The 15,413-nt window shown below is 45.0% G+C and overlaps 1 protein-coding gene across 1 annotated transcript; it reads left to right on the top strand.

Annotated features, from left to right (window-relative positions):
- Positions 1-627: 627 nt before the first annotated feature.
- Positions 628-1,643, top strand: LOC125540086 (uncharacterized). Its single transcript, XM_048703664.2, has 2 exons — positions 628-784; positions 918-1,643. The coding sequence occupies exons 1-2, from the start codon at positions 709-711 to the stop codon at positions 1,430-1,432; spliced, it is 591 nt and encodes a 196-aa protein (XP_048559621.2). The 5' UTR covers positions 628-708; the 3' UTR covers positions 1,433-1,643.
- Positions 1,644-15,413: the final 13,770 nt, after the last annotated feature.

Consider the following 15,413-nt stretch of genomic DNA (forward strand, 5'->3'; position numbering starts at 1 on the left):
CGTTCAGCGATGCTCACTGTGCGTGCGTGGTACGAACGTCCGGGCAGGTGGTAGACGGGATGTGTGGTACGTGGCCTTGGATAACAATTTCGTAAGTTCACTGTGCGTACATAAGTGAACGAAGGGGAGGTGATACATATGTGTAGCTGCTTCAAAGACTACCCACCAATCCACCATGTACGAACGTTCAGCGATGCTCCACGTCCGGTAATGTACCGGTTTCCAAATGCAGAAGAAGATATCCGATCCAGAATATGCTCTCGGCTGATTTGGATGTACATGCGTCCGTGTCTAACTTGACCCACAGCTGCTTAACGAGATTGACGCGTTGCGTGCATGCAATGGAAGACGCCGGGCACGACTTTGTCGTCGCACGAACAGTGCCCACCTGCACCGCGCATAAGTCAGAGGCTGGCGCCATTGGTATTCCTGCAGATGATGCAGAGCTTAGGTTGCTGGGATGCAGTAATGTGTACCGTCCACCCCCCAACCACCACCGCTCACGGGGTCCGCGTTGCCGACGACACCCATGGAGACCCCAGCGTCAACTTGCACACCTCACACGCTCACTGCCCCTCCCTAGCTAGCCATCTTATCCAAGCCCTCCATTGGCCTCTCCCTCCTATAAATTCGCTTGTTCTGCATGCTGGTCTATATCCACAATCACACTAGCCACTAGAAGCACTGAAGAAGCAGAGGGTGTCAAGCATGGCGTCCAAGGGTCTTCTTGTGTTTGCTCTCGTGCTTGCTGCTGCTATCCTCGTCGCCTCAACTGAACAAACTCGTGAGCTAACGCGCTATTGATCTCGTAGTACTTTCGAACTAGCATGAATTAACTAGTCGTCATTAGGCTAGGAATCTTGCTTTGCTGCGTGCTGCTCCTAATTTCAATGCACAATATTTTTCTGTTCATGTAGAGGCCAAGAAGGAGGAGAAGAAAGCCGGTGTAGAGGGCTACGGCGGCGGCGGCGGCTACCCTGGAGGCGGCGGGGGAGGCTACCCAGGCCACGGTGGAGGAGGAGGCGGCGGCTATCCAGGACACGGTGGAGGAGGTGGCGGAGGCTACCCAGGCCACGGTGGAGGAGGCGGCGGCGGCTACCCAGGCCACGGTGGAGGAGGCGGCGGCGGGTACCCGGGCCACGGTGGAGGAGGTGGCGGTGGCTACCCGGGCCACGGTGGAGGAGGTGGCGGTGGCTACCCGGGCCACGGTGGAGGAGGCGGTGGCGGCTACCCAGGCGGTGGTGGTGGCGGCGGCGGCGGCTACCCCGGACACGGCGGTGGCGGCGGCGGTGGCTACCCCGGACACGGCGGAGGCGGCGGCGGCAGTGGATGTCAATGGGGCTGCTGCGGTAACGGGTACCATGGGTGCCGCTGCTGTGCGCGCGCGGACGAGGTCCCGGAGCCCATGTACCGCGCGGAGGTCCGCAACTGAGCACACGAGGTGCAGCCATACGTAACGTACCTACGCGTGTGTGCAACTCTACGTGACGTTGCTCTGCGCACGTATAGTAAGTTGCTGGTAAATATGGTCTCTGATAAATAAACTGCGTACGTATACCCCTCTGTGTTCTTGTATGTATTAATACCCCACTCTATATGTGTTCTCCGTGTACTGTATGTATCAATTTCCATGTTTACTGTTATGGGAATATGTTGTTGTGGGATAAAATCACAGAGGAATATTGCCAAAGTTCTACACTGTGCACTTAATTCCTTCTGCATGCCGTATTTCAATGCTGCAAAGAAAATAGAGGAAAATAACTGACAAAGAAATAACGACTTGTTATAGAGATATTGTTGGCCGGCCACAAAAGGAATTCACCTACCCATGCATTTTTGCGGTACAGTCACTACTCTTCCATTGCGCAAAAACAGGCCACTCGGACTAAAACTCAAAATGGCAATGGAGTATCACCAAAGCACAAGCTTGTATGTCACCGTCACTATCCTCATCCTTGGTGGCGGAGAAATCTTTCATTTGATAATATGCTGCTGAAATGTAACATATTCAACTCAAGTAGTAAAGGAAAACGGAAATGAATGAAACAGAGTTTTGTCATCTTTTCTTAGTGGAAACGTCTACAACTATATATGAAAATTTGGGAAGCAGATATTGCCGAAAACGAATACTAAGTTAATTATATGTTGCGAACATGAATACGAAAGTAAAAGGTTGCTTGAACTAAAAAACATCTAGAGCATACAGAAAAACACAACCTTACCTGGTGTAGTTTAATTGAGCATATTAAACGGTTCCCCTTGTCTAACTCCTCTGGCATCCCTGTTTGGGCCCTAGAATCTAAAGGGGTTTATTCAGTTAAATTTTTTTATCATGCTATCAATTTTGGAGGAGTGAGGTCAGCGATTGGGGATAGCCTTTGGAAAGTACTATGTCCCCAAACAAATCCATGTCTTCTTATGGCTTTGTGTATATAACAAAGTCCTGACTAGGGATAACCCGGCTAAACTCAGGAATCTTGAAGATATATCTTGCCTTTTCTATAATGAGAATGAATCAGTCCATCATCTTTTCTTTGAGTGTGTGGTTGCAGATCATGTAGGGAGGCTAGTTGCTGATTTTTCTTTCAGAATGCTCAAATCAAAAGTTTTGCTGACATTTATGCCTTGTGGCGGTTACACAAATCTAAACGTGTGATTAACATGATCGTTGCTGCCTCCTTGTGGAACATTTGGAGACCGAGGAATGATTTCTGTTTCCAGGGACGTACTTGGAGGGGCATGGGCTGCGTGTTTGTGAAGCTTCACGGTTTTCTTCATCAATGGGTGGTTCTCTGCGACGCCACTCAAACGACACTCCTAAAGCAATTCATCCTCGCATTGGACATGCATCGTGGGGAGCTACTTCGCATAGCCTGGGAGTGACTCTCCCCCTTACTGAATCTTTCGAGCAGTAGTCTGTTGATTTGCTATTCGGTAGGGGTGATGTAATAATAAAAGGTAAGAATACTAGTATAGAGTGGCTGAACTCTGAGGCTGTTGTGTGCTGTTGTTTGGGCAGGAGTGGTGTTTTTAAGTTTGTAAGGGTTGTTGCCCGGATCTGGCTTGTCGGTTCTGTCTGCCTCATCAATAAAAATGGGGCGGTGGGGGGGGGGGGCGCTTTCTTTATAAAAAACACAACCTTACCAACAAAGTTGTGCAGTTGCACAATGAAGAGAAGGTGCGCCAGTGAGCATGTGTGTGGGATATATAGGACTATGAGGCATGTAGTTGGAGGGGCGAGTATGACGACAAGATGAGGGATTAGGTTTTAACTGGATAAGATTACGCTGGACGAAAAGTGCAGTTGGCCAAGCCAGTTAGGCCATACAAACAAATAATCTCTAGTCCCCTCACTTCCCACCAACCCTATATTACGTCTGTGAGCGTGTTATAGATAACCTTTCACCCAATCGCAGCCAATTTGGCCGGCTCATTTGACACGTGCATTAACACAATCAAATCGGCACTTTCCCAAAACAATGTCATACATCAACTCATTCAAATCAAATTTTTTAAAAAAAATCTCAATCAAATTGGCTCTTATAAAACAACGTCATGCATTAACTCATCCAAATTAATCGTCACTTTATCAAAATAACATCATGCATTAACTCATTCAAAACAAATCTTAAGAAAATCATAATTAAATCGACACTTAATAAAAACAATGTCATGCATTAACCCATTGGTATCAAATCTTAAGAAGTCTCAAGTAAATCAAATCTTTTCTTGCCTTAGTACTCATACCAAAACCAAATCAAATATTGCCTTCCACTAAACAAAGTTGGCCGGCCCATTTGACGCGTGTGCGTGATTTCATCCTAGTTCGGCTGAACTAGGGAGGGAGGACTCCTCCTCCTCCCAATTCGACCCATCTCTACCATATATGTTGGGTGCCTTCTTTTGGCCCACTAGGGGCTACCCCCATGGGCCAACCCAAGAGGGGCGTTTCTCCCAAAATATATTTCATAAGTTTCCGGAACCATGTGGAACCTTCTGAAGTATACTATATATAGACTCGGAACTTTTTTTGTCATGTTATATCTTTCCTGAATTTCAAAACACGTCTGAGACATTTGGATCCATCCGAAACTCTTTTGATGCTTATTCTCTCATACTATAGTTCTCATTTTAATTACTACCAGTTAAGCGTGTGACCCTAGAGATTCGAAAATAAGCAGACATGACCCGAAACACTTTCTGGTCAATAGTTAACAGCGGAATTAGGATACCCTTGATAGCTCCCGTATATTCACAAAGTTCTTGAGCGAACCTTTTGTTTATGAATATCATTCTATTTTCTTTGTGATACGTTACAAAACTCGGTGTGAGATATTATCGATATCACTGTGATCAACACTTTGATCACTATAACGGTTATCCTCGTTATCGGTTTTGTTCTCTTTACTCATTACGTATTTTGATATCCTGTGATTTTAATCACATCCGTCTGGCCAAACGATAATGATATTGTATACTTACTGGGCTCCAGAGTATCTCTCTATCGTTTGGGGAGCAAATCCCGGCCCTAAACTATCTATACAGAGACATACATTTTCGGTATACCCATAAGTTACTTTTATTCACATCCAATTAGGGAGTGAAATTTGGTAACCCCAAAGTAACGATCTAACATGTTAGTATACGATATTCTCATGGTCTAAGAAAGTAGGTAAACCTTAACACTTTATATGAATACCGATAACATAATAACGATGTAATCTCTAAGTAATTCATAAGTTGAGTTTATCCGACAACAATTTTTCAATAACAATGTATTCTCATTATTCATAGCATCTTTGTTACTGTAACAATGCTCATGATCAGGAAAACAAGATTGTCATCAATACACGATCTAGTCGTAGAGGAATGACTAGGGATCATATTGATGTTTACGTTCTTACACATGCAATTGAGTTTTCCTCTGAATCTCATATTCAAGAATCAATTAAATTATAGTAAACAAATATAAACTTAATTACGAATATAAAAATATAATACTCCCTATGATCCATATTAATTGTCGTTGATTTAGTATAAAGTTGTGCTAAATCAACAATAATTAAAATGGATCAAAGTGAGTAATACAATTATTATTACCTCTAGGGCATACTCCCTCCGTCCTTGAAAAAGTGTATTTCCAATTTTGTTGGAGAGTCAAACTTTCTTATGTTTGATCATATTTATACAATAATACACCAACATTTATGACATCAAATTAGTAGCATTAGATTCATAATAAAATATATTTTTCATCATATACCTATTCGTTTTCACAAACATTGATATATTTTTTCACAAACTCGGTCAAAGTTTGAAATAGTTTGACCCTCCAACAAAGTTGGAAGTACACTCTTTCAAGGACGGAGGGAGTATTTCCAACACATATGTACTTTTCGAGTTGAGGGAGAATGTTGGATCCCACCGATGTGGTGTAACAGTGGATCTTCCCCATGTAGCTGGTTGGACGGGTGAGTGATCATCGGACACGAGGAGGCCCATGACCGCAGTGGCTGAGACAGGGGACCAGCAGGGGCCCTGGGCCCCTCTAACATCAGTGATTTAATACTAATTTGCTTATGTATAATACATGTTTAGTGATCATTTGCTGTAAAAAGCTCATTTTTTTTCCGTGTTTGGTCCTCCCCAACCTGTGTTAGCCTCATTTGGCCCCCCTAATCAAATATTCCTGGCTCCGCCACTGCATGACCGGCCACTCTCCCACGCTCATCCGTCTGGCCCCGTGCACCAATGGGACCTCGTGCGTGGCGCCAGTCCTGGAGGCCTTGCGACTAGCGAGTGGAATGTTTGAGTCCATCCATGCGAACGGGTTCACGCACGCATGAACAAGTTCTTGGGGGTTTGTCCATCTTGTCCACGTGATCTCGCGTAAATTGCGAATCCGCTGTCACAGTACTATGACTATGCTTTAGCAATCAGTTTTGCAGTGAGCAGCTGCTCATGGACGTGCTCGGTGTCGTCGTCAACTCTGGTGTATAGGTGCCCATCATGAAAGTGCCCGCAGGAAAACTATACATTCGTTTGGAAACAATATTGTTCCTATCTGCCATATTGGGCCATGGCCGAGTTGGCACCAAAAGCAAGTTCGACATATATCTCGCAGCAAGGGAGATATAGCCATGGAGGAGTGCAAGCGCTTCCGAAAAACTGAGCCGGGGGAGATTATGAGCCGGCCCATTGAAAATCTGTGTGGGCACCGCGTGCTCTTCTAATGAACAAATCACAAGGCCTAGTTTCCTAATAGGGCACAACCTCTGCTCCTTTATTTAGCTGGAGCAGGTTCTTGCATTCTCTCTCTGTCGGGTCCGTCACGAACAAGGGGAATTTAACCGCCTTGCATCCTGGCTGAAGTATTGAGACTTTTTAGTATGCTTTCATTTTGCTGGGAGGAGAACATACGGCGTCAGAGGGCTCGAACCTTGCTTGGGGAGATTTGATTCATTCAAGCCGACACCAACATGCAGGTGCGCCATTGTGTCTCGCCTCAAGGACGCCCAAAATAGGTTGGCCCATACTTACGCAGGGACGCGTACTGTTTTTGTTCATTTCTTCTTTTTTTACATTTAAAAAAAATTGCAAATACATATATTTGAAATACTTGATGTACTTAATTTTTCAAAAACATCATCATGAATGTAGAAAATGTTAACACGGTGTTAACTTTTTGTTACTATAATTATTAAAATATGTTTGTAACTTTTACGAAATATTCATGTGTTTCAAAAACAATTAGGTGGCATTTACCCCCAAAAAATACAATATACAAACAATGTCCGTGTAATTAATAAAAATGTTTTGTACCATTAAAAAATGTATGTTACACTTAAAAAATGTTCGAGTGTTTCAAATATATGTTATACAATTTTCAAAACATGTTTATACAATGTAAAAAAATGTTCATATAGTTTAAAAAAATGTTTTGTGTCATTCGTAAAAATGTTTTAAACATGTATATAATTTTTTATATGGATATAAAAAACGGAAATGAATATGCAAATTAGACATTAAAATATATAATTGAGAAAATGTTAATCATATATTTAACAATATTTAAACATGTATAAAAAATATTTCCGATGTATACGGAAAATGTATAAATGTGTGTGGAAAATATAGACAAGCATAGAACAACAAGAAAATAGAAAATAAAACATAAAAGAAAATATCCAAGAAAATAGATGAAAACCGAGAAAGAAACAAAGAAAATCGAAGAAAGAAAGTTACTGTAAACAAAATGAAAAACCAAAGAAAACAAGAGAAAACAGAAAAACATGGTGGAAACAGCGGAAAAAATCGATAAAAAACACACATGAAAAAACTCGTGCTACAGTAATGCGCCGGCGCAATAACGCTTTCGCCAGAGACAAGACGAAGCTCGTCTCACAACAGGCTAGATATAGCTCGGGCGAATATGCAGGGCCAGCTAGTTGCAGTCGGGTCAAACAGGGGCGGAGCCAGGGGGGACGAGCAGGGGCCTGCGCCCCCCCCCCCCCCCCCAACGATCGACAAATTTAGTAGCAGCGACGAGTAATTGCCAACGAGATTAGATCAATATATGTACTCGCCCGGGAATGTATCTGGTGCACCGGGGCAATTTGTGCTACCGGTGCACCGGTCGCCCGTTGCACATTAAAAAATATTCGAAAAACTTCGAAAAAAATCTAATGCATTGACACAACATCAATGTATGTTGTCACAAAATTTTAATTCAATATTTGAAACATTGCTTGAGCTACAAAAATAACAAATTTGACACTGAATAATACGTAACACAAGTTGGGCTTCAGTTTTGGCCCATTAGCACATTGAGGTCAAATTTATCATTTTTGTATCTTGAGCATTGTTTTGAATTTTGATTTGAATTTTTGTGACAACATATATTGATGTTGTGTCGATACACTAAATTATTTTCGATTTTTTTTGAATATTTTTGAATGTGCAACGGGGTCCGATGCACCGGTAGCACCAATTATCTTGGTGCACTAGATACGTTCCCGTACTCGCCCTTCTCCCTATACTTGAATCCTGGCTCCGCCACTGGGGTCAAATAGCCTGGTCGTCGCGTGCGCCTACCTGCCGACTGTGACGATGCATGCCGAAGCACGTACGTCGAGTCACTAGCTAGGCTGCATGCATGCATGCATGCCTGGCCGCGTGCCGGCGCATGCAGGCAGCACAATCTACCTCTAGCCAACAGTGCATGCACGCGCTGCCACTTCTTAATTAGCTAGTCTCACCGGTGAAGAGAGTGCCAGTTAGCTAGACACAAAGGGCCCGGATGGATTTGCCAATTGAGCAAGGGATCACATATGCTAAGCTCTCGTCGTCTTACTTTATATAGCAAAAAAACACCTCGAACTTGTCGATCGATCCTGTGAGCGAGAGTAATATAGTTAGCGTCCGAGGTGACAGGGGCACACGGCGATGATTGCCGCGAGGCTTGCGTGCTGCATGCAGGTATGTAGGTAGGTAAATCAAATCGCCCCCGACAACCGCGTGTTGCGATCTACTCAACGCCCGGAGGCAAGTCCCGACGCCGGGGCATAGGCGCCATGATTGCACCGGCCCATGCACCCCCGGCCGTCCCCGTCCAACCGCCGCGACCTATGCCATGCATGGGGCCATGGCCGGGCCACCCGGCCGGCAGGCGAGCTAGCCGGCTATCCAGGGCATACGTACGTCACACTCACACATCCTAGCATGGCCCCTGCCGACCACGCGGAGCCTGGCCCGTCTCGCGCGGCATGGCCAGCCGCGGCTTTGCCATGCATGCACGGATGCATCTTTTCGATCGTCTACCCGCTTTGCTCTCGCAACCGTCGTCCCCACTCCCCAGTATACACCACCACGGCGTCGTTCGCCCGTCCGACCGGCCGGCCCGGCGCTCTGAGGACTACTGAGGTTACATGTAGCTGCCAGTAGCTTTTCCTCTTTTCCGCGGGCTTTTGGCACTTCACAGCTTTATCGGGATTGCGAGAAACGTCTTTCCACTAACACCGGCATGCATTCTGCATGCATCCGTTAATCCCCACGAATTCCAGCATTGCTAGTCTGCAGTACGCTACTCACTGTTATATCATCGCTGTCTACCAGGGAGTAAAAGTCCGACCGATTTGACGGCCCCGACATGGCATGGTGTGTGAATTAATTACCTGTGTTTTGTGTGTGTATGGCAACACGGCATGGCTAGCTAGCTGAGTGACGCTGATCAGGTTGACCAGTCCATGGGATAAGTTCGTTCCATCCATCCATCGATGTCGATCAGTAGTGATTAGCTCGTAAGACAGCCATGCATGTCATTTACGTACATGGGAGGCATGCATGCACCTCCTGGCTGCACCCAGCAGCTTTTCCACGAGAATCATGCGCGGTGTGTGCCTAGGCGTAGTAACCGCGTATCATTAGCTAGGGATGGGCTTTACTTACCTGCAGGTACAGTTGCAATTCCAGGCCATGCCTAGCCGGAGCCTCTTTTGGCAGGTGTGTTTCAGGAAAGCGATGTGTTTTCATGTAGCATACATAGACTAGTGGCATGCAGGGAGGAGGAATATTTTCAGTACTGCTGTTTTTGTTGTGTGGGACTGTTGTCTGTTCATGTGCAGTGTCATGTTCCGAGTTCGACGGTAGATGGACGGAGGCGCCAACTCCGAGGTCAACCTCAGCATAGCATCCATCATCCTGGTGGTTCTCGCTTTCCTCTGCATGCTCCTTTTCCAATCATACATATCGTGTCGACGCTCCATTATTCATGGCAGATATGCAGGGTTTTTTTTATGGTCTAGTCACTAGGCCTGTGAGGCCATAGCTTGAGAAAAACACAAGGGTAGTAGATAGCAATCCGATCTTAGAGATTGTGACGACGTGTTTTGGTTCTACTTATGGTCAGGATTTATGTAAAAAGGTGTGCAATCATGTAGATGGGCTGAGAGGAGAGAAGGCGACATCATGCAGAGATAGATGGAGTAGACAGTAAGTAATCTAGGTTATTTGTGTCTTGAAGATCAACCCAAGTGTGATAGACTGTACTTTGTTCAAACTGGTTGGTGTAACTTGGACCTAGAAGCTTTTGTACTAGATCAACTCAAGCACGGCTATGCATGCGCGGACAGAACTAATGAAATATCCACATCAGGGCAAAGATATCAATACCTATGCATATGGCTTTAATTCTACGTGACCATGCTTGTATAATTAGCTTTGTAGTTGTTCGTTAGCAGTTACCAGTTAGGCATGTTAAAAATAAAGGAATAATAGGATGCCATCTCCCGTACATTCCTATAGGAATTTGAAAACACATGAATTGTACAACATAGTTGTTCGGATGCATGACGAGAATTTCGCGGGAAAATGTTTCTTGAGGAGAGAGAGGAGTTAAACTTCTCAAAAGAAGTGAAAACATGAGGCTTTGGAAAGTGTTTAGAATCCTCCAATGTGAACAAAAGGAAGGATTCTTATAGAAAATTTCAAAGTGAATCCAATAAGCCAAAGAGTGCCATAGGGAAAAAAAGTCACATGAGATTTCAGGAATGAAATTCCTATTTGTTCAATTAGGTTTGCCCTCACTTTTATTAAAAAATATATTTAGCATTAAATTGTGAGAAACCATAACCGCATCATCCATCAAATCTCTTCCGGTCGTGTGCCGAGGGAACAAATTTGTTCGGGCTTTCAGAAGTTGTGAGTCAAGTTTATCTAGTTTTAGAGTTTAAGAACCAAAGTTAGATTCGTCGAATAGTTGAGGAATCAAATATGCAACTTTCCTTTACTTGTGAAGAATGTTGTCTTCTTCTTGATCAACTTACCACATGATCTGTTAGGCATATGCTACAACTTGTGTAAAAAGGGACCACCTATGCGTGAGGTTCCACATGTTGGAAATATGCCCTAGAGGCAATAATAAAATGATTATTATATTTCCTTATTCATAATAATTGTCTATTGTTCATGCTTTAATTGTATTATCCGGAAATCGTAATACATGTGTGAATACATAGACCACAATGTGTCCCTAGTGAGCCTCTAGTTGACTAGCTCGTTGATCAACAGATAGTCATGGTTTCCTGGCTATGGACATGCGGATGTCATTGATAACGGGATCACATCATTAGGAGAATGATGTGATGGACAAGACCCAGTCCTAAACATAGCACAAGATCTTATAGTTCGTTTGCTAGAGTTTTTCCAATGTCAAGTACCTTTTCCTTAGACCATGAGATTGTGTAACTCCCGGATACCGTAGGAGTGCTCTGGGTATACCAAACATCACAACGTAACTGGGTGACTATAAAGGTGTACTACGGGTATCTCCGAAAGTGTCTGTTGGGTTGACACGGATCAAGACTGGGATTTGTCACTCCGTATGACGGAGAGGTATCTCTGGGCCCACTCGGTAATGCATCATCATAATGAGCTCAAAGTGACCAAGTGTATGGTCACGGGATCATGCATTACGGTACGAGTAAAGTGACTTGCCGGTAACGAGATTGAACGAGGTATTGGGATACCGACGATCGAATCTCGGGCAAGTAACGTACCGATTGACAAAGGGAATTGTATACGGGGTTGCTTGAATCCTCGACATCGTGGTTCACCCGATGAGATCATCGAGGAGCATGTGGGAGCCAACATGGGTATCCAGATCCCGCTGTTGGTTATTGACCGGAGAGCCGTCTCGGTCATGTCTACATGTCTCCCGAACCCGTAGGGTCTACACACTTAAGGTTCGGTGACGCTAGGGTTGTAGAGATATGAATATGCAGTAACCCAAAAGTTGTTCGGAGTCCCGGATGAGATCCTGGATGTCACGAGGAGTTCCGGAATGGTCCGGAGGTGAAGAATTATATATAGGAAGTGCAGTTTCGGCCATCAGGAGAGTTTCGGGGGTCACCGGTATTGTACCGGGACCACCGGAAGGGTCCCGGGGGTCCACCGGGTGGGGCCACCCATCCCGGAGTGCCCCATGGGCCAAAGTGGGGAGGGGAACCAGCCCATAGTGGGATGGTGCGCCCCCCTTGGCCCACCCCATGCGCCTAGGGTTGGGAACCCTAGGGTGGGGGGCGCCCCACCTGGCTTGGGGGGCGCTCCACCCCTTGGCCGCCGCCCCCCCTAGGAGATCCCATCTCCTAGGGCCGGCGCACCCCCCTAGGGGGCCTATATAAAGGGGGGAGGGAGGGGGCAGCCGCACCCTTGAGTCTTGGCGCCTCCCTCTCCCCTGCTACACCTCTCCCTCTCGCAGTATAACGGCGAAGCCCTGCTGCGGTGACGCCCTGCATCCACCACCACACCGTCGTGCTGCTGGATCTTCATCAACCTCTCCTCCCCCTTGCTGGATCAAGAAGGAGGAGACGTCACGCTGACCGTACGTGTGTTGAACACGGAGGTGCCATCCGTTCGGCGCTAGGATCTCCGGTGATTTGGATCACGTCGAGTACGACTTCCTCATCCCCGTTCTTTGAACGCTTCCGCGCGTGATCTACAAAGGTATGTAGATGCAATCCGATCACTCGTTGCTAGATGAACTCATAGGTGGATCTTGGTGAAAACGTAGGAAATTTTTTTTGTTTTCTGCAACGTTCCCCAACAGTGGCATCATGAGCTAGGTCTATGCATAGTTCTCTTTGCACGAGTAGAACACAATTTGTTGTGGGCGTAGATGTTGTCAACTTTCTTGCCGCTAATAGTCTTATTTTGCTTCAGCGGTATTGTGGGATGAAGCGGCCCGGACCGACCTTACACGTACGCTTACGTGAGACTGGTTCCACCGACTGACATGCACTAGTTGCATAAGGTGGCTAGCGGGTGTCTGTCTCTCCCACTTTAGTTGGAGCGGATTCGATGAAAAGGGTCCTTATGAAGGGTAAATAGAAGTTGACAAATCACGTTGTGGCTATTACGTAGGTAAGAAAACGTTCTTGCTAGAACCCTTTTGCAGCCACGTAAAACTTGCAACAACAATTAGAGAACGTCTAACTTGTTTTTGCAGCAAGTGCTTTGTGATGTGATATGGCCAAAGTTGTGATGAATGATGAATGATATATATGTGATGTATGAGATCATGTTCTTGTAATAGGAATCACGACTTGCATGTCGATGAGTATGACAACTGGCAGGAGCCATAGGAGTTGTCTTTATTTTTTGTATGACCTGCGTGTCATTGAGAAACGCCATGTAAATTACTTTACTTTATTGCTAAATGTGTTAGCCATAGTAGTAGAAGTAATAGTTGGCGAGCAACTTCATGAAGACACGATGATGGAGATCATGATGATGGAGATCATGGTGTCATGCCGGTGACAAGATGATCATGGAGCCCCAAGATGGAGATCAAAGGAGCTATGTGATATTGGCCATATCATGTCACTATTATTATTTGATTGCATGTGATGTTTATCATGTTTTTGCATCTTGTTTACTTAGAACGGCGGTAGTAAATAAGATGATCCCTCATAATAATTTCAAGAAAGTGTTCCCCTTAACTGTGCACCGTTGCGACAATTCGTTGTTTCGAAGCACCACGTGATGATCGGGTGTGATAGATTCCAACGTTCACATACAACGGGTGTAAGACAGATTTACACATGCAAACACTTAGGTTGACTTGACGAACCTAGCATGTACAGACATGGCCTCAGAAAACAGAAGACCGAAAGGTCGAGCATGAGTCGTATAAAAGATACGATCAACATGAAGATGTTCACCGATGTTGACTAGTCCGTCTCACGTGATGATCGGACACGGCCTAGTTAACTCGGATCATGTTATACTTAGATGACTGGAGGGATGTCTATCTAAGTGGGAGTTCATTATATAATTTGATTAGATGAACTTAATTATCATGAACTTAGTCTAAAAATTTTACAATATGTCTTGTAGATCAAATGGTCAACGTTGTCCTCAACTTCAACGCGTTGCTAGAGAAAACCAAGCTGAAAGACGATGGCAGCAACTATACGGACTGGGTCCAGAACCTGAGGATCATCCTCATAGCTGCCAAGAAAGAATATGTCCTACAAGCACCGCTAGGTGACGCACCCGTCCCACAGAACAAGATGTTATGAACGCTTGGCAGACACGTGCTGATGATTACTCCCTCGTTCAGTGCGGCATGCCTTACAGCTTAGAACCGGGGCTCCAAAAGCGTTTTGAGCGACACGGAGCATATGAGATGTTTGAAGAGCTGAAAATGGTTTTCCAAGCTCATGCCCGGGTCAAGAGATATGAAGTCTCCGACAAGTTCTTCAGCTGTAAGATGGAGGAAAATAGTTCTGTCAGTGAGCACATACTCACTATGTCTGGATTACATAACCGCTTAACTCAGCTGAGAGTTAATCTCTCGAATGACGCGGTCATTGACAGAATCCTTTAGTCACTTCCACCGAGCTACAAGAGCTTTGTGATGAACTTCAATATGCAGGGGATGGAAAAGACCATTCCTGAAGTATTTGCAATGCTGAAATCAGCAGAGGTAGAAGTCAAAAAGGACCATCAAGTGTTGATGGTGAATAAAACCACTAAGTTCAAGAAAGGCAAGGGTAAGAAGAACTTCAAGAAGGACGGGAAGGGAGTTGCCGCGCCCGGTAAGCAAGCTGCCGGGAAGAAGCCAAAGAATGGACCCAAGCCCGAGACTGAGTGTTTTTATTGCAAGGGAAGTGGTCACTGGAAGCGGAACTGCCCCAAATACTTAGCGGACAAGAAGGCCGGCAAAATGAAAGGTATATGTGATATACATGTAATTGATGTGTACCTTACCAGTACTCGTAGTAGCTCCTGGGTATTTGATACCGGTGCAGTTGCTCACATTTATAACTCGAAGCAGGAGCTACGGAATAAACGAAGACTGGCGAAGGACGAGGTGACGATGCGCGTCGGGAATGGTTCCAAGGTCGATGTGATCGCCGTCGGCACGCTACCTCTACATTTACCTATGGGATTAGTTTTGAACCTCAATAATTGTTATTTAGTGCCAAGTTTGAGCATGAACATTGTATCAGGATCTCGTTTAATACGAGATGGCTACTCATTTAAATCCGAGAATAATGGTTGTTCTATTTATATGAGAGATATGTTTTATGGTCATGCTCCTATGGTGAATGGTTTATTCATAATGAATCTCGAGCGTAATGCTACACATATTCATAGTGTGAATACCAAAAGATGTAAGGTTGATAATGATAGTCCCACATACTTGTGGCACTGCCGCCTTGGTCACATAGGTGTCAAACGCATGAAGAAGCTCCATGCAGATGGACTTTTAGAGTCTCTTGATTATGAATCATTTGACACGTGCGAACCATGCCTCATGGGTAAGATGATCAAGACTCCGTTCTCAGGAACAATGGAGCGAGCAACCAACCTATTGGAAATCATACATACTAATGTGTGCGGTCCAATGA

The sequence above is a fragment of the Triticum urartu genome, chromosome 2A (genome assembly GCF_056163025.1).
Source record: "Triticum urartu cultivar PI428250 chromosome 2A, HENAU_Tu73, whole genome shotgun sequence".
Lineage (NCBI taxonomy): Eukaryota > Viridiplantae > Streptophyta > Magnoliopsida > Poales > Poaceae > Triticum > Triticum urartu.